Raw genomic sequence first — 24,226 nt, forward strand, 5'->3', positions numbered from 1 at the left:
AAAACCATTTGGGGAGCTTTTAAAACATATAGATAACTGGGCTGCACCCTGAGTGATTCTGAATTAACTGGTCTGCTTGAGGCCTGGCATCAGTACTGTTTTTTAAGCTTTTTTAAGCTCCCAGTGAGATAACGTGTATCCCGGGACAAGAAGAGCTAGTGGAGCACAAGTTCTTGATCATATCCTTGCAACTACCCTGAGAGGCAGGCATTATTCACCCAGTCTACAGATGGAGACCCTAAGCTCTGATAGTAAACTCACAAATTTGAAGGAGTCCAAGATCTGAGGGGTGAGTGCAAGGTGAGGGCATGTGGGCTGTGTGGCATGGTGACTTAGACCCAAGGTTTGCAAACTTATTCAGGAAAGTGCCAGATAATAAATATTTTTGGCGTGGCGGGCCTGCCAAAAATATTGTTGCAACTCTGTTGCAACTATTTAACTTGGCCGTTGTAATAAAAGCAGCCAAACAATAGCAAAAGAATGGGCGTGGCTGTGATCCAGTAATACCGTATTTACAAGAACAGGCCATAGGCCAGTTTGCTGAACTCTGGTTTAGACCACAGACTTTGGGCTTAGATGTACCTGAGTCCATGTGTTCCTTCCATCTGCCTGCTGGGTGGTCTTATAAGAATCTCCACCTTCATGAAGGGGGCATCATAATTTTACTTACTGATACAGGAAATGGGGTTTGGAGCCAAGAGCCAAGAAGGAATTCTTATGACGTCTTTGGTGCAAAAAGGTGGCTTTATTGTAGCATGGGGACAGAACCCATCGGCAGAAACCAGCTGCCCTGGGGTCATGAGGAATGACCAATTATATATTTTCAAGCTGGGAGAAGGTTAGGGATAGCTTAAGTGTCAAACGAATTTTGGAAGCAAGATTTCCAGGACCTTGAGGAGGCTAGCTACTGTTAGGAAAAGATCACTTATTACTATCTAGTAAAACCTTAGTCATGAGACCTTTCAGATGTTCACCGGTGAGTCATATGCTGGAGGAGGATTTTCAACACATATCTTGCGGGGCAGAGATAAAAGACACTTCCAAAGGAATTTCTGTATATTAAATTAGACTCGACAGGACCCTGGGATTGGGCTAAGATTGCCTTTTGTCCTTCGCAAAATATTAACACCAAGGCAGCTGAATTCCTAGAGGAATGTCACTGTTTCAACACCTTGTTAATGAATGGACTATAAGTAGTAAAGAAATTTAATTTTTCTTTTGCCTTTGCTCCCCACATCACCTACTTCATAGACATGCTGTGATGATTAACAAGAAGGTATGTGTAAAGCTCAAATACTAGCTTAATACATGGTGATATGTACCTAGCATTATGGGCTGGCATGTTACTAGGTCTGCAATGGTCAGCAGAGGGTTGAAGCCGGGGTTTCAGTGCAGAGGAGAAACAGGGTAGGGCCCCTGTGATACTTCGATTTTTAAGTGTTAGAAAACAAAATTCAAGCCAGTAAATTTAAAAATCTAATTGTCTTTATTAACCAATTCACGAATTGGGTAGCATCCTATCCAGCCAGTAGAGAGATGCCCCTAGGGGCTGTACAAAATGGAAGATGGTTATAGGCAGGAGGGGGTGGGAAGATGTTATTAGCAAAAGAAAGGATTTTCTCAGGCAAGAACATCTTGTTTTGTGGGAGAAGGGAAAGGCAGAGATTTTGTTTGTCTTTTGGGTTTTTTTCATCATGCAGCTTATCTTACCACTGCTAAACAAGAAATTTCAGGTTGACTTTTGGAAGGTTATATTCCTGGGATAAGCTGAAACTATAACTGAGTCTTGTTTGCCACTGGCAAGGGGAGGGGCTCAAATTATTCAATTTGGGACTTTTTTTCTTTTTTTGTTTTAATGTAAGGAATATATATTTGGGCATTCAGATGACCAAATACATTTCTCATCTAGATTTGGTCTTCATCCATAATTCCTGGCTCACAGCTCTCAAAACAATTGGAATTTCCTGAGCAATAAAATAAGAGTAATGGAGCATCTTTTGTTACAGCATTTGATCTCTTGTCCTCAGTTCCTAAAAAAAACGCTTCATTCAGAGCATAAACCATGGGGGACTCAAAACCTCTTTCTTTCAAAACAAAAACAAAAAAAAAACCCCACAATCCATTTCTGTAACTCGAGCCCTGGCTTGCAAGTTAAGTGCCTGATTCCTGCTATGAGTTTCAAAAGCCGGTTTTACAAAACCGGTTTGATTTGGTTTTACAAATCAAAAATCTGACTCTGTTCTCTGTTGCAAGCTCAGCCCTGCAATGATGGAAGGTAAAGGGTATCAGGGAGGGGAGCCTCTGTTAACGTCTCAAAATATTGTTCACAGCATTCATTTAAAAAACAAAAGATTTTATTTATTTATTTTAGAGGGCACGCACATGTGGGAGGGGAGATGGAGAGGGGAAAAGAGAAGGACAAGCAGACTCTGTGCTGAGCTTAGAGCCCCATGCGGAACTCAGTCTCATGACCCATGACATCATGACCTGAGCTAAAACCAAGAGTCAGATACTTAACCTACTGTGCCACCAAGGGGCCACAGAGAGGCAGGATATCACTGTGGTTAGGGCATGGATCTGTAGCTAGACTGGCTGCCCCCAAATGTGGGGTGACGATGGGGTGGAAGCTGGTGGCACAGGGGTTGAAAGGACTCAGCTAAGGCAGAACAAAGCAGACAGAAATTTACTGAATACACCACTGCAAGGGAGCAGTGGGCAGGACAGCAGAGAAGAGGCTGTCTGCAAGGAAGCAGTGGGTGGGGGCTGTTTTTAAAGAGGAAATATGAGAGGCGCCTGGGTGGCTCAGTGGGTTAAGCCTCTGCCTCTGGCTCAGGTCATGATCCCAGGGTCCTGGGATCGAGCCCTACATTTGGGCTCTCTGCTCAGCAGGGAGCCTGCTTCCCCTCCTCTCTCTCTGCCTACCTGTGATCTCTGTCAAATAAATAAATAAAATCTTTAAAAATAAATAAAAATAAAGAGGAAATATGAGGAGTTATGGCGACGTGGAATTCCCTCTTGTTTGGTAACTGTGTCTGGTTGTAAGGAGCCCATTGATTAGTTAGGGCCTATGGATATTTTGAGGTGGGTCATTTAATGGGCCTGTCTGTATTCAGCCAGGGGGTCGCTATGGGCTCTGTCTATATTCCATTGCTCAAGGCTGTCTGCCTAAAAGTGGCCTCAAGGGGCACCTGCACCCCAATGTTTATAGCAGCAATGTCCACAATAGCCAAGATATGGAAAGAGCTCAGATGTCCATAACAGATGAATGGATAAAGAAGATGTGGTGTGTGTATGTATGTATAATGGAACACTGTGTGTGTGTATGTGTGTGTGTGTGTGTGTGTATATCTATATCTATATCTATCTATCTATATCTATATCTATATATATATATATATATATAAACTGGAATACTACTCAGCCATCAAAAAGAATGAAATTTTGCCATTTGCAACAATGCAGATAGAACTGGAGGGCATTATGCTGAGCAAAATAGGTCAGAGAAAGATATGATTTCACTCATATGTGGAACTTAAGAAAAAAACATATGAACATAGAGGAAGGGAAGGGGGAAAAAAACGGGAGAGGGAGGCAAACCATAGGAGACACTGAGCTCGAGGAAATAAACGGAGGGTTGCTGGAGAGGAGGTGGATGGGGAGGATGGGGTTACTGGGTGAGGGGCATTATGGAGGGCACTTGATGCAATGAGCACTGGGTGTTATATGCAGATGATGAATCACTAAATTCTACCCCTGAAATTAATAATACAGTATATGTTAACTAAATTGAATTCAAATAAAGAATTTCTTTTTTTTTTAAGTTTTTTATTAACATATAATATATTATTAGCCCCAGGAGTACCGGTCTGTGAATTGTCAGGCTTACACACTTCACAGCACTCACCCTCCCCTTTTTAAACAATAGTAAATAAATAAACAGATATGGCCTCTATACCTAACTAACTGTGTGATCTTGGGCAAATTATTCAACCTTTCTCTACCTTATTTTATACTCATTAAAAGAGGATTACAATAGTACTATCCTTACCTCCTAGGGTTGTCATAAGAGATACGACAGTGTGGAAAGCACTAGAACAGTGTCTGGCACATGACAAGAATGTTAAGCTATAGGTACTTAAAAAATTTAGCATTAGAGCTGGCCACAATTCTCTATATTTTAGGCCAAAAAATTACATTAGATCTATTTTTTAAAAACCTTCAGATAGTTTGACAATTTCCCAGGCAATTATCAAGTGTTTATTCATTCATTCACATATTTATTCATGCCACTTGTTCATTTTCCTACTACAATGCCAGGTGCTAGGCTACAGCAGTCAACAAAGAAATGAAGACCCTCATAAATTTAATATGAAGGTGTGACCTAGAATATACTGCTATAGGTCTTCTTATTTAAGACACTCATACAGTCTATGTTACGTGAAGAAACAGCTCTATGATTGAGGAGTATTTACAAAGATCTGAGGAGGTAATTCTATGCTCTAAATTATTAGGGAAGACATAATTAAGAAAAGTCAGAAAGGAAGCTTCTGATCCAGACCATTCTAACAGTTAAAAATTGTAAATAAAATAAAATAAAATAAAAAGTAAAGAATTAGGAACATAAATCATGTCATAGATCTAAAATGTACTTTTATACTTTTATAAGACATATATATAGGATATATTTCATATTATTAAGAAAAACAGGGGCGCCTGGGTGGCTCAGTGGGTTGAAGCCTCTGCCTTCGGCTCAGGTCATGATCCCAGGGTCCTGGGATCGAGCCCCACATCAGGCTCTCTGCTCAGCAGGGAGCCTGCTTCCTCCTCTCTCTCTGCCTGCCTCTCTGCCTACTTGTGATCTCTGTCTGTCAAATAAATAAATAAAACCTTTAAAAAAAAAAAAGAAAAACGGAATGCTGACCAATATGCACATTAGCTGACTCCATTTATATTTAAAATCGTACATTCAAATGTGCATTTATTTTGGAATTTTCAACATGTGTAGGAATTCATTTCAAACTGTTAATAGGTTTCTCAGAGTTGAGATTATGAGAGATTTTTTCTACTTAACATATTTTCATTGTATTACTTGGAATTTTTACAAGTGTGATTTATAGTTACGACTTTTAAAAGAAATATCAACAGTTGAGAAAACATTTTCCAAATATCAAATGGGGGTGTATGAATAGGAAGTGAAGTAGTGAGCTTCCCACCATAAGGGGGCATTCAAGTAGGGGGCTGGAGGAGCATGAAGTAGAGGCCATGTTGGGGAACTGGACCAGTTATCTCTGAGGCTCAGAGGCTTACCCTAGGACTCTGGAGTGGGACTCATCTCTCCAAAAGTCTCACCTGCTGTCTGGGGAGCCAGTGGGCTCAAGTGGCTGGTGTGCAATTTGGATTCTTACTGCTCTGAGTGGAGCCCTGTTGCTCTGAGCTATCCCTATGCAGTTTACACAGGGAGTGAGCTTAAGCTGACACCTTGTCTCTCTTCCAGTGCCTTGCCAAGCTGCAGGCACTACTAGGGAGGGAGTGGGCCATGCTCAGGCCATGTACTCCATGCATAAACTGGGTAGGCAGGGAAGGTCTGGGGGAAGAAGTGATGACATGGTGCCCTGCCACCTATGCTGATAAGGGCTCTTGTTCCTCTCTGTGCTCCTGAAGGATAGCCATGAAGCTGCTATGGATGTCCCTGCTGCTAGTGGCCTTTTGCATCTCCACTGTCCGGGGCTTGCCAGAGGAGGACATCAAGGAAGCCAGCATCAACATATCCCAGCCCATGCATATCGTGGAGGAAGGCAACCTGCTAGTGCTAACACCTGCGGGCCTGACCCAGATGCTGAACCAGACCCGCTTCCTCATGGTGCTTTTTCGTGAGTGTCCCCCACTCCTCAGTGGTGGGTGATGGGTGGGGTGAGATCTGCCTCCTTGCTCCCGGCAGCCAGAAGAGTTTTATATATTGTTAAACACACAAGAACACATATTATTAACATACTTAATATGTATATACTCCCACTCTCAATTTCTAGATGAGAACACTAAGGTCCAGGGAGGTTAAGCAATTTACAAGACAATACACTGCCACTTTAGTCTTGATTTATATGTTGCTCCTCAGTCTCACTGAAGGTAAAAAGTCAAGCTTTCCTTTTAGGTATCTTTATATTCTGAAACTCAACTTTCCCCTCTGTAAAATGGGCATGAGCATCACAGCCATACTGGATTGTTGTAAAGATTAAATGAGATAATATGTCAAGTAGCTGGAATGCAAATAGAGAACAATAAATGGTAGCAGTTAGGGGCAAGCTCTTGAGCAAATATTTGCCAACCATCACCTTTATCTGAACTCTGCCTGTCCACTTTTATCCTTTGGACTGTTGTTGTTTACATTGGCAGACATCTCTTCTTTTCCTCAGGCACTGAGCACAGACCTGTGCCTTGGGGCAGGGTAGAAGGGATTTTCACACCGGCTTTCACATGGTCAGCACTTACTGTGTGCTTGGCATTGTCCTGAGGGCCCCACTACATGTTAAGACAGTTAATCCTTACAACAAGCCAGTGTGGTGGCATCATTTGTCTCCCTATTTTATAGCTGAGGAGACAGAAGCTCAGAGTCCAAGCAATTTGCCCAAAGTCACACAGCTCACAAGTGGGGCCTGCGGACCCTGTGCTACACCACTTCCCACCTGCAAGGATTGCATGGGTGCAGAAAGTAGATGTGAACACTGGATTCTAGAATCCCTCACAGCCTTTCCTGGGAAGTGTCTGGCTCTGTGTCCATCCCCAAAGCCTGCTTCCAGAATGTACCTGGCTTGACTAGCACGCAGGTTCCTGGAGGCCAGGCAGGACCTGAGGTTCCAGACCTGGACAGGGAGCTGCAGGGTGGGTGCTGCTCCTTTTTGGTTTCTGCCCTTTTCCGTGCAGCCTTTCTTCCCCTCTTTGTGGCTGCTGCTCTGGTGTAGCCTTTTCTCCCTTCTGTCAGTTTGCCCTTTTCAAACCCTGACCCCTCCCAGGCTTCCTTTTCTCTCCAGTCTGACCCATGTATGTCCTGGAATGAAGTTCAACTTTAGAGGTTCACAGTCCTAGACTCAGATGCTGGGCTCAGATGCAGGCCACTTATTAGCCAGATGACCTTGAGCAGGTGACCTTGATTACTCTGAGCCTCTCTTTACTTGGCTGTGAAATAGGGAATTTAATAATAGGATATAATTCCTAGGGTGCTTAGCACAGTACCTGGTACATAATAAGACCTTTAGAATATATTGGCTGTCATTCTCTTATCATCATTATTAGATTCCTCCTCTGCACAAAAGCATTAATGATTTTTCCCTTGCAAGTTGTGGTGATGAGAATGGGCTCAAATATGTCATTAGTGCCAAGTGAGCATTCATTAGGCAGAATCTGTTATTACTGCATTCTGATATACCCCACTTTTACTCAGCTTTGCTCAGTGCCAGGCCTTGGGTGGGCCTTTTGGGAGCCCCACAGAAAAGGGGTCTTGGTTTCTGTTCTCAAAGACTTTGTGGTTGAAGTCAGGAGTGTCACAAAGCAGGAGAATCTACAATAATATTCATGCCATTAGAAGTGTCCAAACGGTATACACTGGGTGCCCCATGGAGAAGGGACAGCTTGGACGTGTCCTCTGAAATAATGGTTCTGGTTGCAAACCAGCTGAGCAGCCTCCTTGATCCTGGCTCCCGCATCCTTGCATCCTGGAATGCACATGGGTCTCCCGGTCAATGCAAATGCATCTTGAACCTTGAAGTTTGGCTTGAAGTGAGAGAAATCTTCGTTATTTGGCCTCCCAGTGATGCCCAGAGATGGGCAGTCTTCGGCCAGAGTAGTGGAATGAGCACTCTGGAAGCCATCGTTGCTGACATCAGTAATTATCAACGACGATATGCCAAGCACTGGAAAATCCTAAAGTTTTTTTGTTTGTTTGTTTTGTTTTGTTCTATTTTAGCTTGAGTCACCCACACACTTTTGTCTGTAAGTGACATCAAGGTTTGGGGTAAAGTACATGGGTTTGGGAGTCAGGCCAACCTGGTCATGAAACCCAATACTGCCATGACCAGATAGGTGGCCTTGGGTACATTTCTGTGTCTCACCTTCATCTGTGGAGTGGGAATTAACAAAAATGGTAGAATCATTGTAGGGATTGACTGAGAGTGCTTACATAGGATCTGGCACATGGGAGATAATCAGTAAATGAGTCCTCATCCTGCTGTGGCACTGGGGCACAAGACAGATCATCAACTTTCTGTCAGGCAGGACTGGGTTCAGCTTCAAGGAATAAAGAATTGGCTAATGATGACTTAAATCCAAGAATTATCTCATATGCTCAAATGTAGACCAGGCATATGCAGTCAATGGCTGCCTTAATCACACTGCACTTTACCGGAGCCTTGAAACAGCCTTTGATTCAAACACAACCTGAATCTGGGCCGGCTGATAGGCAGCCAGATGGTATAAATTCTTCCTGACACTAAACCACCAGGAACAGCTTTCTCTTCTGGGCAGCAGAGTCAACAATTTCCTGCCTGGGGCTGACTTATGGACTGTTTGCTCAGGTTAATGTTCCAAGGACACCCGGTGCCCAAAGCCAATAGGAACTTGTCAGTCCTCGCCTTCCTTGTCCACTTTGGAGCCCTAACCTGACAACCTTTGCCCTTTGGTGGCCATGAGCCCACTGTCTTCTGGTTCCCTTTGATCTCTTTGGCTCACTTCTCAGGTCTTTATGGCTCCTCCTCTTTCCCATAACCCTGAAATCAAGGATGTAATAGGCAGCTCATGGACTGAAGACGCCCGGGACGGGGATTATGTTTGGGCCATACAGTGTTTTAAAAATTGAGACATTTCACAATTAAAGTTGAATTTACATCTGCTCTTGAAGAAACAGAAGATCTAGAGGCACAGGCCCACATTCTTGCAAAGTGACAAGTAGCTGGAACTGACTAATGATTTTTCCTTTTCATCAGAAAACATGCCAGTCAGTTTGCCACATCCCTACCAAGCCAACCCCACAGTTACAGACCCGGCCTCAGCCCTGTAGCATTTGAGTGTGTATCCCCCATATGAAATTCAGGCCTTTAGTCCCTTCTTAATTGGTACAATCTCTCTGAGTGGTGTCATGTCAGTGGGGGAGTTTGGGTATGCAACATTCTCAGAAACTCGGTTGTCCTGGGTCCCAAAGCCGCCTCAGCTGGCTTGTGTAGCCACTTTATAGCAACATGGAACAAAAATATTCTTTTTGTGCCCTTAACCTTGATGGTTCCCAGAAAGGAAAATCTGACTGGGTCATTTTTGTTTCCATCCCACACAGAGTATGCCTGATGCATAAAATTTCATCCCAGCAGTTCCAAGCTTCTGACCTCTATGTAGCCCAGGCTGTTAATGGTCTCTTTCATTGTGCCTGGGTGCACACTGGATTTTACTTCAAGCCTATAGAACAAGACCCTGTAGAGGTGATCTGGTTTGGACCATTTTCTTTACACAAGCCTGTGAGCGGGGCAGGCCTTTCCGGTTTGCTGACTGACTCCTAGAGCTGATTCCCCACATCCTTTATCCACCCCAGGACATGGACCACCACCCACACATCTGTTTCATGGTTCCCTTCCGGGAAGAACTGAGAACCTGCAGGTCTCCTCTGTCTGCTGCAGAATTGTAAGCTAATGGTTAGCACAGGTCAGAGATCCAAGAAGAAGACATCCGTCTTCTCTTTTTTGCTGCAGTCCTAATCTCTGGTCCTGGCCCCTCGATGTTGAAGGAACTAGAGCCACGCACTGTGCATGACACAACGCACATGTCAACACACACATTTACCCTCCAAAAACGATGCAGCAGGTGGATGAGACAGAGGAACCTGTCCTGTTTGCATGAGAATGCAAACCTCTGCCCCGTGACTGTTTTAATCAGGGCAGAATGGGGAGCCCATGGCTCTTTGCAGCTTTAACTGACATAACTTGGGGATTGACACTGAATCTAGTGCTACAGAGAGAACCAATCAATTTTACATTCTTTAATGACATTAAAGGAAAACCAATTTGAATACTTGAAACTTGAAGCATTCCCACTAGCCGGTATTTCATTTGAGTATCTGATTCCTTCCAATATACGGTTTAATCAAAATGAGTTCTCAAAAAACAGGCAGGCCTTCCAAAGTGACCTTTGGAAAAACTAATCACTTGGAGAAAGCATTATAAATTTTCTTTTTTCCTGGGAATAAACAGTCTCCTTACAAAAAGGATTTTTCCAGTATTGTCCCAGGGACATACTGTATAGTAACTCTCAAATCTTTAGCGGCTATCTACGTTCTTAGGTCTCTGAGGACTCCAGGCTCAAGAGCCAGTGGTCGTTGGGACTTCTTCTTGCGTGTTCCTCACGTGTCTCAAATGCCACATGTGCTCAAAATAAGAACTGAGAATTTTTTATTTGCTCCCTATAACTTGCTTTCTCTCCCTGCCTTAACTGACAGCACCTCTCTCTACCCAATGTCAAAATCAGAAATCTCAAGGTCGTTCTTGACTCCTCTCTATTCTCCCATCTAACTCGTCACTAGGCCCTATTGAAACCACTCCTAAAGCCCTCTGCAATCTCCAGTATTCCCAGCCCCTTGCCACGGCCTTCATTCCAGCCAGGGTTCCCCACCCCAAACACCACAACAGCCCCCTGGAGCATCTGTCCATCTCCTCCAAAGCTATCCCTAGAGCACACCCAGAAATTTCTTTTTTCTAAAATGCAAGTCTGATTGGGTCACCTCCTGATTAAAAACCCTCAGTGATTCTCTAAGACTCCAAACTCCTTAACATGGCTACAGAATCCCCACTTCACGTGAGAGCTATGTTCTAGCTCCGGAGTAATTTGTGGTTGCCAGACAGGTCACACTGGTTCAAGCCCCAGGGCATTTACACTTACAATTCCCTCTGACCACAGTGTCCTTCCTACACTTCCTCGCCTGGATTGTGGGGTTTAAGCTCATGAAGCCACCTTGTCAGGAGGCTGTGTCCACACTCACACCCACCTACACTGCTAGCAGGCCCTTCTTTTTTTTTTTTTTTTTTTAAGATTTTATTTTATTTATTTGTCAGAGACAGAGGGAGAGAGAGCGAGCGAGCACAGGCAGACAGAGGCAGAGGGAGAAGCAGGCTCCCTGCCGAGCAAGGAGCCCGATGTGGGACTCGATCCCAGGACGCTGGGATCATGACCTGAGCCGAAGGCAGCCGCTTAACCAACTGAGCCACCCAGGCGTCCCCTAGCAGGCCCTTCTATGCTGACGCAAGCCCCTGGACCCTCCCTTTCATAGCATTTACCACACTGTACTGAAACTGCTTTCAAGCTTGTGGGCTCCCGGGGGGACAGGGGCCAAACCTCATTTACCTCTTGATTACTAACATCTGGCATTGTGCTTGGTAGGCCTACATGAGATGTTGAATGAATGGCTACATGAAATGAGCTTTCCTTTGGCCCATAATGTTCTGCATGGATGAGGCAAGTAGTAAAGAAGGTAACATTCTTCAGGTTAACAGCACTATGGAGACAAACAAAAAAGACCAACATAGAGACCAAGACTTAGCGGAAGCTTATTTATATAAACTTATATAGTTTACATAGGGTGGTCTCGGAAATTTATTTATATAAATTTATATAGGGTGGTCTGGGAAAGTGACAATTCAGCAAAGACCTAAAGGCAGGAAGACAGCAACCTAGACAGATAGCTGGTAGATGAGAGCATTCAGTCAGAGGGAACGGCAAGCACAAAGGCCCTGGGGTGGGAATGTGCCAAGACGGCTAAAGCTGAGATGCTGAAGAAAAGTGGGAGATAAGATCCAGAAGGAGGTACAGTCCTTTAGGCCCTTACAGGCCATTGTGATGGCCAGAGGAATTTGTTGGCTGGCACTTGAGGACCTAGAAGGGATTGATTACCATCCCAAAGTTTCTATCACCTATGAGCACCTCTTTACACTATAATGGCCCTATGTGATGGGGAGAGGATTATTCTCAGAATATTTTTCCACATTTGATCTAGAGCTTGGTCTAAAGTAGGGTTTCTCATCCTCAGCACTATTCACACTTTGGCTGGATGGACAATTCTTTGCTGTATGCGGGGGTGTGATGCATTATAGGATGTTTAGTGACACCCCTGACCTCTACCCATGAGATGTCAGTAGCACTCTGGTGGTGACAACCAGAAATGTCTCCAGATATGGCCAAAGGTGCCCCATTGAGAACCACGGTCTAAAGAAAGGCAGACTCCAGCTCCCTCTGCTGAGAGCTAATTTCCAGTCCCTATAGTCTCACTTTCACGTCCACTAGCGCCTCCTCTGACTCACACTAGTTGCTCAGAAAAGGGAACCTGGGGTTATCTACCAAAAACCCAGGCAAACATTGATTCTAGGTCAGTTAGCCATTAACACATCTACACATCCAGCAGATATTCAGAGAGCCATTTCCTCTTCTAATATGAGCCCAGGTCCCATTTGCTTACCCCAAAACCCACATGAGAGCCACACAATAGGCCCAGGCCTGTGTTGGATGACTTGGTGTTAGTCACACTTATCTCTCTTTCCCCAAGAACCAGATGTCCTGAGGATCCTGACATTTCCATTAAGACCCTCCCTTCCCAGAGAGAACCTGGTCAGGGCAAGATCAAGGGTTTTCCACCTGCGCCATCATAATGGTTAATATTTTTTGGGCACTTCTGTGCCAGAGCTTTGCACACCTTGTCTTACTATGTAGGACCATCTTAAGGTATAGGATCAATTACTATCTCCATTCTGCAGATGAGGAAACAGAGGTACAGAGATGTACCACAGGTACACACCTGGGCCACAGGTGCTGTAAACCACCAGAATGGCCTCTGTTTTATGAAACAACCTAATGAAGTTTATGGACTACCATATGACAGTCCAACAAAGAGCTCTATCTAGATTAAGCTTAGGACACAAGGAAGGCTGTACTTGCAGGAGCTCTCTGACTCCCACAGAGGGCTCCCTGCCCATCCACAACCCACTGGGCTCCACTCTTCCCAAGCAACAATGTACATCGGAATTGTTCCCATACCCCAACCACATACTAGCTGTAAGACCTCTGGGCTTCTGTTTCTTGTCTGTAACATTCCTTACCTGGAATGGCAGATAACTCAGAGGTGGTTCTGAGGATACCCAGGATAATGCATGTAACACTTAGCAACACGGTTGGCACAGTAAGTGCTCAAAAACTTGTCATTGTTACCTTGTTCTCATTACTGTCACCATCACCATCATCACCATCATCACCATCAATCAGCCATCTGGCTGCTCCTGTCAAAACCTCAGAGTCATCCTTAACTCCTCTTGTTCACTCACACTCCCCATCCAATCTATCATCTTCTCCTATCTATCCAATCTATCACCAATCATCCACCACCTCCAAAATCTTAGACTCTGACCACTTCTCACTTCCTCCATTACTACTACCCTGGCTCAAGCCATTACCATCTCTCACCTGAATTATTACAGAGGCCTCCAAATGGTCTCCCTGGATCCACTTTCTTTCCCTTTTGTGGTCTAATGTTCATATAATATTCAGTACAGTCCAGTTAAACAGTAAGTAGGATCATATCTAATTCTGCCCAAACTCTCCAGTATCTTTCCACAACCGTCAGGGAGAGGGACCAAAATCTATTCAGTGGCCAACAAGGCCCTATGTTATCTAACCCCCAAGGCTTCTCATTTTACTCCAGGCCAAACAGAATTCTAGTCATTCATCAAACATGCTGTACATACTTGCACCTCAGGATCTTTGCACGTATGGTTCCCCTTAATGGAAACTTTTCCTCCACATATCCACATAGCCTGCCTCCCTCACCTCCTTCAGTCTTAATTGAAATGTCTCTTATGCGTGAGGTCTCCTTCAGCCTCCCTACTTAAACTCGATCTCCTTGATACTCCTAACCTCCAGCTTTGCTTCTTGTCTCCATAGCACTTAGCATCTAACATAGCATAAATTTTACTTCTTTTTTAAAAAAATATTTTTCTTTTAAGATTTTTTAAAATTTACTTGAGAGAAAGAGAATGAGGGTGAGACAGAGAGAACGAGCATGGGGGGGAGCAGCAGAGGGAGAGAGAGAAACAGACTCCCTGCTGAGCAGGGAGCCCGATGTAGGACTCGATTCCAGGACTCCAGAATCAAGACCTGAGCCGAAGGCAGCCACTTAACCAACTGAGCCACCCAGGTGCCCATATTTTACTTCTTTACTTACTTATTTTCTGTCTTCTCCAACACGAGCGGGATTTTTATCCACTGACTATTAAATCCCCAGAACCTAGAACCATGTCTGGCACATGGCAAATCTTAGAAAAGATTTGTGGAATGAATAAGGAACAACTGGATGAATGGATGGGTGGATGTGTGCATAAATGTCCATTACTATTATTGTTAGATCCTATCCAGCTACCTTTAGGATCCCAGCATCCCTGCTGTCACAGACTATTTCTCTCACTTCCATTCCAGACACTCAGGACCACTGGGCTGTGTGTGGAACCTCTAAATGTTCCAGCATTTGAACTATCACTCCATTTTTTTTTCTTGCTCTAAGTTGCCTAGAAACTCAGATTTGGATACAATGTTAATCAGTCACCCTGAGCCAGGCAGGGCCAGATCCACAAGGAAGCCCAGGGAGAGGCCTGAGGGCAACAGGCCAGCGCCTGCTGGCGATGATGGATGGGGGGTATGGAAGACAATGATGGTGACAAAGCAGGTGGTGGAGAGGCAAAAAGTCTCACTTCCTGTGCACTGACTGGGAATTTAATGAAAACAATCATTCACTTTCGGGTTCCATTGCAGGAGCAGGTGTACTGACTGACACTGGAGCATGTGCCAGTTGTCCTAGAGCTGGCTTTTTGGATTTTGCTTTACAAAAGCCCTCTCTGTTGAACTTGGAACTTGCTCCTTTGTACCTCCTCCAAGTGTGTTCCAGATGCACAGGGCAGAGGAGTGGGGACTGACACAGGGAATGCATTCTGACTTGAAAAGGAATCAGTGACCCCTTGCCCTGGCTTGGCCCACCTGCTGCAGACATCAGGGCAGTGAGGGGCCTGCAATCTCTCAGTATTATCAGGAAGAGGGAAGGCAAATGTGAGTGCCTTTTAGTCCTCTCTCATTTAGGCCAGGAATACCATGCCAGCTCCCTGAGGCCGTTTTCCAGAAGGGGGCTCCCCACTTCTAATCCCCACCTCACTGCCCAGCAATATGAGGCACCAAGGAATCCTAATCGAGAGTGTGAGTTCTCTTTAATACCATTTACCCAAGGGATAGGCTCTGAGGGAGCTTCATAACCGCTTCCCACCCCTGACCTTCCTTACTTGAGAGTTCCCTGATGCAGTGGGAGCAGCTCCATTTGGCCTGTAACTCTAGAACTTTCCACCAGATGGCGAGCATGCTCCCTCATTCTTTCTCCTCTGACTTCTGACCATAAAAATTGTACAATAATAACAGTATTAATAACAATGCATTATGTCCTTATCATGTGTCAGGCACTATGCTGAGAGTTGTCTACCAGTGTTGGGTAGACAGCATATTGAGTGGTTCCAGATCCTGGCTATATCTTTCACTGCCACAGGACCCTGGGCAAGTAAGACATTTTGCTTCCTACCAGTTTCCACATCTATAAAACTGAGATAATAACCATACCTATCCCACAGGGGTGCTGAGAAGAGGCTCAATTCATGGAAAGCTTTTAGAGATTAATAAGCTCTGTATAACTGTTAAATCTTACTTGGCTGAGAACTCTATGGGATAGTTGATAATATTTTTCTCATTTTACCCATGAAGAAAATGGGACTCACAGAGTTGGAATGAGTTGCCCAAAGTTGTATGGCTTCCAGTGTTGCTAAGCCCCAAGAACCCTGATGTGCTTCCCAAATGTCCAGTTTCATGAAACATGTGCCTCCCATCCCATCATGTTTCTGAAAATCTATCTACTACAGCAGAGCACAGTAGCCAAGCAGGTGAAACCCAGCCTCCTTCTTGGGAGATGGGGAGTGGGAGAGGCTCTAGCAAGTTCTGAATTATACTGGCTCTTTCAGACAACCCATCCTCCAAGCAATCCAGGAACCTGGCTGAGGAGCTGGGCCAAGCCGTGGAAGTCATGGGCAAAGGCAAGAATGGGCTCGGCTTTGGCAAAGTGGACATCACGGTCGAGAAGGAACTTCAGAAAGAGTTTGATGTTAAGAAGGCCCCAGAGCTGAAGCTGTTCTTTGAGGGCAACAGGTCAGAACCCATCAGTTGCAAAGGTAAGAGTCCCTGTGCATCAATCAAGGCAGTGCTAGCTACGGAAACACAAACACCAGCATTTAGGTGGCCTAACAGAACTACGAGTTTATTTCTTACTCATGTAGAACCCAGGTGGCAGCCAGAGGGTGGAGGTGGGTGGCTCAGCTCCACATAATTTTTCAAGGACCCAGGTTCCTTCTAGCATGTGGCTCTATCTTTCCTTAGAGTCTCGGAAGCCCCTGCCATTTTCTCTGTATCTAGCCAGCAGTTGGGGCAAGGAGGCAGAGGACTGGCACTGGTGGTGCTCATGACCCAGGCTTGGAAGTGGCAAACATCACTTCTCATTTCATTGACCAAAATTCTGTTACATGGCCCCACCCAACTTAAAGGCTGAGCAATATGGCCCTGATCTGTGTCCATAAGGAAAATACAATTTTGGTGAACACATAGCTGCCTCCACCACAGCATACATATCAGCTGGTGGGCCCTAGAAGCACCATGAAGTGGGATAGTGAGATGCATGGTTCATAAACTGCCAGAGACCAGAGAGTGAGATACTAAATCCACCTCCCACTTCCCGCCCCAATCTTCACCTCCCGCCGCAATCTTCTACTTTAGAATGGTTTTGAAAGGGTCCCAGGCCAAGAAAAGGGGCACTGGGAGATGAGAAAACAAGATAGATTTGGGACAGGGTGACTACCAGACACTGGAGCTTCTATCATCATCCACTTCATTCATTAACTCATTCATTCACTTATTCATTACTTTTATTGAGAAACTAACATGTGTCAGTCCCTATCTTGCTATCAAGAATGCTGTAGCATTATGTGACTCAGTGTGGCACACGGTAGGTCCTAATTTTTTTAAAAATGCTAAATATTTAAATGCATAAATGTCCATAAAACTGAGGGATGGATGGAACGAAACTAACAAATGCCAAGGCGCCCAGCACAGCCCGCACTATTCTAGTAGAATGTTCCCATTAGCTGTGTGAATGACTGAGTCAGGAAACTGAGAGAGTCTTGCAGCGTCTGGCATTTAGCAAGTCTGCAATAAGCCTGTTTGAGTTTTGTTGCAAAAACCAAAAGGGCCCAGAGAGAGCAACCTCCTGCAGGGGCTTGCAGGACGCCTTACAGTTCTAAGAGCGGACACAAGGGGGCATGAGACACAGGCCAGACTCGCAGGGGAAGGTGCTGCAAAAGCGCCAACCGCAGCGCGCATTATATACAAGACCAGGCAGTGCAGTGGCTCCCAAGGACCTTGTGGGACCATGGTGGCAGGGGGCGGGGCAGGTGAGGTCTGACTTCTCTTTGAAGCAATAAATGTGACAATGTGGCAACTTCCAGACTCTCTGAGCCCCTTTTGGTAGAAGCCAGTGCCTGGGACCCCCTCTGTCATGCAGGAAAGCTGCATCACCACCTCCCTTAGGAAGTCCCCTTTGACTGCCCGCATCAGGGTACCTGCCCTCCTCAGGAGTCCCATAGCACCTGTGCTTTGCCCTCAAGCCCTCACTCACAGAACTGATTCTATTCTTGAGCACAGAGCAGGAGCTGATTTCACTTCTTTTCCTGGGTCCTCTGAAGAGGCTGCCCAAACTGGCAGGTACCAGCTGGCTTTAAATCCTTACCACGCACCTGAAGGACAATCGCTTCCCCTTGCAACTCTTATTTTCCTAATCTGTGAAAGGGAGATGGTGGAAGTATCTCCCTCCGAGGGTTACTGATGAGGAGAAACAAGTTTGTAAGGCACAAGCCCTGACATGGATCTGAACCGTTTACTGTGCTCCATCGCTATTCTGGGCCCCTTACGTATGTCACAACAACCCAGCATGGCATGTGCTTTTACAGATGGGAAACTGCACAGAGAGGTGGAGCAACTTCCTCAAGGATCCCCAGCTACTTAGCACTGGAACCCACAAATGTTTTCTGCAAAGGGCCAGATAATAAATATTTTAGGCCTTACAGGCCAATCTCTTTCACAACTACTTAAATCTGTGGCTACAGTGGGAAAGCAGTCCTATATAAACCACTGACTGCCAATAAAACTTTATTTACAACATCAACTGGCAGGTCACAGGCCAGACTCGCAGGGGAAGGCCCATGGGCTGTCACTGACCAACCCCTGCTCTACGGTGTGCTGCACTCAAAATAAATGGCAGATGGGGCTCTTGTTTTTATCAAACTATTACTTTTCTGACCCTTGCACAGTGCCTGCAACACTTAGGTTCTTCAGAATAGTCTTTGAGTTTGAATAGGATGGAACTGCAAGGACCCACTGCAGGCAGACTTGGGCTAAGGAGCCAGCCCCTATTTCTACCAGGCCTGCCCATCCCTCCCTCAAGATCTTCAGTGTTACCCCCAACCAGGGAAAGAGGCAGTGGGGTGCTAGGAGGGAGCCATAGCCTAGATTTAGGACAAACACTAGTTAGAGAATTTGAGCCAGCCTTCCAACTTCTCATTTCCTAAACAGGATGAATAAGCCAGTTCTGCCAACCTGGCAGGGCTTCCCTGAGCTCAGAGGGGTGACAGAGCTTTACTGGTCTCCTGCACCAACTTTTATGAAAACCTTCCCAGGAGGCAAGTTGGGGTTTAGTCCTTGTTGGGTCAAAGCTTGAGTTCTGGTTCTCTTCTAGGCTCCCAAGGACTGATGATGGGAAACTTGGTCACGGCCCCCTCTCTGGAGGGACGAAAACTCAGGTTGGCTCCAGGGCCTCAGTTAATGATGCATTCACAGCTTGTGCTTGGAAATATGCAGTGGAGCGACAGCCGACAGCCCCAGTCAATCATTGACATAGCGTTCACACCTTAGTTGTTACCCTGTCCTCTGGCTCAGAGCCAAGTGCCAGCGGAGACACCTGCCCAAGGGGGTCAGTGACCGATCTGCAGGCACTCAGGAACAACCTATTTGTCAAGTTCAGAGCTACCTCAGCCCCATAGGGTTCAGAGGGGCAAACAGAGCTCAGACATCCCAGAGAAGATGGCCCAAGATCGAATTCCCTCAAGCCAGCTTATGTTATGATTCACCTACCTCATCCATTTACCCTGTAATTATTTCTTGAGCATCTAGTATAAGCTGACATTACAGGAGCTAGTGAGCAGCAAGTTAGCCAAAAATCGTAATTTCAGAAAAAAACAAATTCAATGAAGACAATGCAACAGGTCATAAACTAGAGAATGATATGATGGGGGTGGGGGTGATAAGAAAAGTCCAAACCTCTAACTAAATAAGCTGGAGGTGTTGCCCAAACCACTGAGGAAAGGCAGCCCAGGCAGAGGGAGGACCAGGAGACACCAAAGCCTGGTGAGCAGGACGATGAGGGTGTGGCTGCAGTGCAGACTGTAGGAGACAGCCGCACAAAATGAGATCAGAGCAATGGTTCTGATCAATTGAAATTCAAATTCATTTGGTGGGGTTTTGTTCACCTTTTTTGGTATTTTCAGGACTTTGGAACCTGTTCCTTCCAGAGCACTTACAACATATTTTTTTTTCCCAGACAAATGCCTATAAGATGAACTATTTCCATGATACGTGCTTGTTTCCTCCTGAAAGATGGCTGGGAAGACTGAAAATAGAAACTCAGCCTTGGGGCTGAATCCAGGAGGAGAAGGGGACTGCAGGAGGGTGGAGTGCTGTGATCTGGGAGTGGCAGGAAGTCTCCCCTCACCCCTTTCTGTCCCTTGAGACCAGGACAACATCCTTCTATGAACTTCTATGGGCCTGACTCATCGTAGCTTTTAAAATGGCCTAATCGGTATCTACTAAAACTGAACGTAGCATTCCCTATGACCAGAAATTCTACTCCTGGGCATGTACCCAAAAGAAGTGCATCCAATGTGCCCCCAGAGACATGCATGAAATTTAATTCTTAATAGTCCCAAACTGGAAACAACCCAAATGCTCACCAACAGAGGATGGATGGATAAATTATAGAATATTCACGCAACAAAATGCTACACAGCACATACAACAATATGGATGAATCTCAGAAAGTAACAAAGCCTAGACCCCAAAACACAAAATGTGATTCCACTTGCATAAAGTTCAAGATCAGGCAGACTAATGCATGCTGTTAGAAGTTAAAATAGTAGTTACCCTTAGGTAGGGATAGGTGAGGGGCTGGGAGGGGGCATAATGGGACTTCTGAGAGCCTGGTAACAAACGGTCTGTCTCTTGAGGGCTGTGAAATGATCTGTCTCTTGACAGATCAGTACCTGGGTGGTACTCAGGTCTGTTCATTTTGCAAAAATTCACCAAACTATACATAATAATTTGTATACCTTTCTGTATGCAAACATACGTCATTGTAAGTTTTGTAAATGGCCTTACTAAATTCTTAGGAAATGTAAGCGAAGATGCCAAAAAGAGTCCTTCTCAGTACATTTACCAACTCAACATGCATTCATCAAGCCCCATGCAGCAATCCAGCACAGGTTGCCTGCTCTGCCTGTAAACCTCTCCCTCTCCTCCCTTGTCCAGTTACATTCTTACCGTTGCCTACTTATTAACTCCTATGCATCCTTCAGTATTCAGCTCCTAACTGATCTCCTCCAGGAAGCCCCCCTTGACTTCACAGCCTAAGTCACATATCTTCGCTACAGGCTCATAGAACTTTGCTTTTGAGTAATTACTTTGCGTGTGATTATATACTTGTTTGTGTAATTACTTGACAACTGTCCTACTCAACAGAATGAGAACTGCAAAACAGTGGGAATATATTTGTTTCTGCTCACCATTATATCCCCAGGACCAAGTACAGCACTTGATAACATGATAGGTACTTAGTACATATTTGTCAAATGAATGAATGAGTGAAGGAATGAATAGTGAATGAAGAAATTCATTCAGTTTAAATGCTCCATTCTATTCTATAGCAGTCTTTGATAGAAAATAATATTTTACATTATATACCATCATGTGGAATTGATGATCCTAGCAAACACATATCCATCTGTAGCCTAATGTAATTCTGCACACTGTTATGTCTCCCCAGATATGGTGTATGTTTCCCAATTTTAAAAAAGCTAAGATTTTTCTGTGCTTGGCACCTTCCATATAATAGCTGAGAAATGGATGCCAGGATCTATGACCTTGGTGCATATCTGCATCTCAGCTGAGGAACTGGAAGCACAGGCAATAATGGAATTTTCCCAAGGTCACAAAGCTAGCTGGTATTTTTGTTTACACTTCATTCATTTACATTTTTTAAAAATAAATCTACCTTCTTGTCACTTTGGAAAGTAGATAGAAAAGAAGACTGGGTATGCTTCCTTCTGAGTTTAATTCCCAGGTTCACTAATGGGTGGCTACTGGCAAGTCTAACCTCAATTTCCTCATCTGCAAAATGGGGAGAGTAAGAATATCCCTTAAGGTAGAGCTGTTGCAGGGATGTAATACATGTAAATGGCTCAGCACAATGCCTTGTCCTTGGTAAGTGCTCCATGACATTTAGCTACTGCTGTTAATGTTCATGCCTTCCGGGCGCCTAGGTGGCTCAATGGGTTAAAGCCTCTGCCTTCAGCTCGGGTCATGATCCCAGGGTCCTGGGATCGAGTCCAGAATCCCGCTCTCTGCTCAGCAGGGAGACTGCTTCTCCTTCTCTCTCTGCCTGCCTCTCTCTGCCTACTTGTGATCTCTGTCAAATAAATAAATAAATAAAATCTTTAAAAAAAAAATGTTCATGCCTTGGGGCTGGGGCGGTTAGAACTGACCTTGGCCTTCAATGGGCAGGAGCCCAAGACCAGATGCTTCTGCTCATTAAGCTTGGAGAAAACAGGCCTTGCTCCAGTTCAAGAGGAAACTTCTATAACTGTCTCTCTCTCCAGGAGTGGTTGAATCTACTGCTTTGGTCGTTTGGTTGAGAAGACAAATTAGCCAGAAAGCATTTTTGTTCAATAACACCCAGCAGGTGGTAGAGTTTGTGAATTCTAGGCCCTTGGTCATCATCGGCTTCTTCCAGGTACTGGGTTCAAGAGGTGGGAGTGGCTTTTTGACTGGTGAGCAGTCCTGTGTCTGGGAGGGGGTAGGGTAAGGAGAGGTCTTTTACTTGGGTTAATGCCATACCCATTCTTATTTTCCAATGAGCTGGTTTTCCGGGTAACAGCAGTGTTCAAATGAAGAAGGAAAGAATGGAAGATGACGTGGGTAGGAGAAGCTAACCGGAAAGGTGGACAGGAATGCAGAGAGAGGAGAGGAAATTGATGTTTATTAAATTGGTTTTGATAATATAACTGATCTTGTGGAGGTCCATTTAGAATATCACTGAGTAATAAGTAATTTGCAAATTGTTTTTCCTTGTGGAGAATGAATTTCTTATATATCTTTATTCATTTCCGGTAACTAGGATGGCTCCTGCCTTCCCCCAGTGGAAGTCAGAACTTTGGCATTATATTTTTACACGGGGAGAGTATGTACCTCTTTCTGTCTCATCTCACTTTTGGACAGCCCCAATTTTCTTTCAAGTTACAGAAAGAAGGCTGCAACTACAGCCATATCTTGATACCAAGTTTCTATCTGGTGATCCATATGGTCAAACCAGTTGCCTCTTCTGAAAACAATTAAGGAATAAATGTTTAAAAGTCTCAACCTGTGTGTTAGAACAGCTTTACTCTAAATACCTGGAAAAAGTTGAGCTTATCAGTTCTTTCCTTTAATCTCCGTGGATTGGCCTATTTTGGCCTTAGTCATAGCTACAGAAGTATTCTGAGTATGTAACTTCATGAAAGGGGACTTAGGGAACCCAGGAAAACCCCAGAACTTGGAAAGGTGAGGAGACGAGTTGATCACCATTTCCATCTTGACCTTAAATAAGCCAGACGTTTTTCTTTCCATCAAAGTCCCACCAAATATCTTTCTCCAAACAGGATTTAGAGGAAGAAGTAGCAGAGTTGTTCTATGATATGATCAAAGACTTCCCAGAGCTAACATTTGGAGTGATATCAATTAGCAATGTCATTGGACGTTTCCATGTCACCCTTGACAGTGTTCTGGTGTTCAAAAAGGTAAGACTTGGGTTCTATTGCTAGTGAAGGGTCCCTAGCTCAAAATGGATTATGCATGTAGCTACAGAATTTGGGTACGAATTCTGGTTCTGCCACTGCCACCTGCAAGCTACATGGCATTGGACTAGGCAGTTATTGTTAAATCACAGTCACCCAGAGTTTCTCTGGCCTTTCTAGACATCTTCCATTGTAAGCTCCTCCTCCTCTTCTTAACCAGTAAATGCCAATCATTAAAGCTCTGTCCTCTCCCCTGTGTTTTCTTCTGGTCCCTGCTCTCTCTCCCACCCTCCATTAGCAATTACCACCCATACACCCATGACTTACAAATCCCCATTTTCAGCCACACTTCTCTATCTCCAGACTTTCATATCCCTCTCCAGATGTCTCAACATGACCAAGCCTAACATCATAATCTCCCCTCCAACCCTCCAAATCTTCTTTCAGTTCTTTTTCTCTCAATGAATGGTATCACCATTTTCCCCATGTCCCATCTGAGCAATCAGAACACTCTCAGGCATTATTCTAACCCGTCCCTCTTCTCCACCTTTCACAACCGTCCATCACCCCAAACCTATAGATTTTAAATCCAAAGTATCCCTTGAGTCTATCTATTTCCCTCCACTGCTACCATCCTAAGTCAAATGACGATCTCCCATAGCCTAATGCAACATTCACCCAACTGGTCTGCCACATTCTCTCTTATCCTCTAAAGTCATATTTACAATGGGATGCCTGGGTCGCTCAGATAGTTGAGCCTCTGCCTTCGGCTTGGGTCATGGCCCTGGGGTCCTGGGATCGAGTTCCTCATTGGGCTCCCTGCTCAGCGGGGAGCCTGCTTCTCCTTATGCCCCTTCATCTCTCTCAATCTCTCTCTCTCTCTCTGTCTCTCATGAATAAATAACTAAAATCTTAAAAAAAAAAATAAACAGTTGTATTTCCAAAACTCAAAAATGATGGCCACCAGCCTCCTTCCCACTGAAAGC

The 24,226-nt window shown here is 44.8% G+C and overlaps 2 protein-coding genes across 3 annotated transcripts in view; one reads left to right on the top strand and one right to left on the bottom strand.

Annotated features, from left to right (window-relative positions):
- The window catches only part of ACSM5 (acyl-CoA synthetase medium chain family member 5), a 118,219-nt gene that overhangs the window by 40,811 nt on the left and 53,182 nt on the right, over positions 1 to 24,226 (bottom strand). The gene's annotated exons all lie outside the window — the stretch shown is intronic.
- Positions 5,635 to 24,226, top strand: part of PDILT (protein disulfide isomerase like, testis expressed) — a 32,458-nt gene continuing 13,866 nt past the window's right edge. For both annotated transcript variants that reach the window (XM_032836167.1, XM_032836168.1), the window contains exons 1-4: positions 5,635 to 5,870; positions 16,059 to 16,265; positions 22,068 to 22,201; positions 23,106 to 23,243. In XM_032836167.1, the coding sequence (XP_032692058.1) occupies positions 5,669 to 5,870; positions 16,059 to 16,265; positions 22,068 to 22,201; positions 23,106 to 23,243 (681 nt within the window). In that variant the 5' untranslated portion in view covers positions 5,635 to 5,668. The remainder of the gene's footprint in view (positions 5,871 to 16,058; positions 16,266 to 22,067; positions 22,202 to 23,105; positions 23,244 to 24,226) is intronic.

This window comes from Lontra canadensis, unplaced genomic scaffold (genome assembly GCF_010015895.1).
Source record: "Lontra canadensis isolate GAN:19392208 unplaced genomic scaffold, GSC_riverotter_1.0 scaffold91, whole genome shotgun sequence".
Classification (NCBI taxonomy): Eukaryota; Metazoa; Chordata; class Mammalia; order Carnivora; family Mustelidae; genus Lontra; species Lontra canadensis.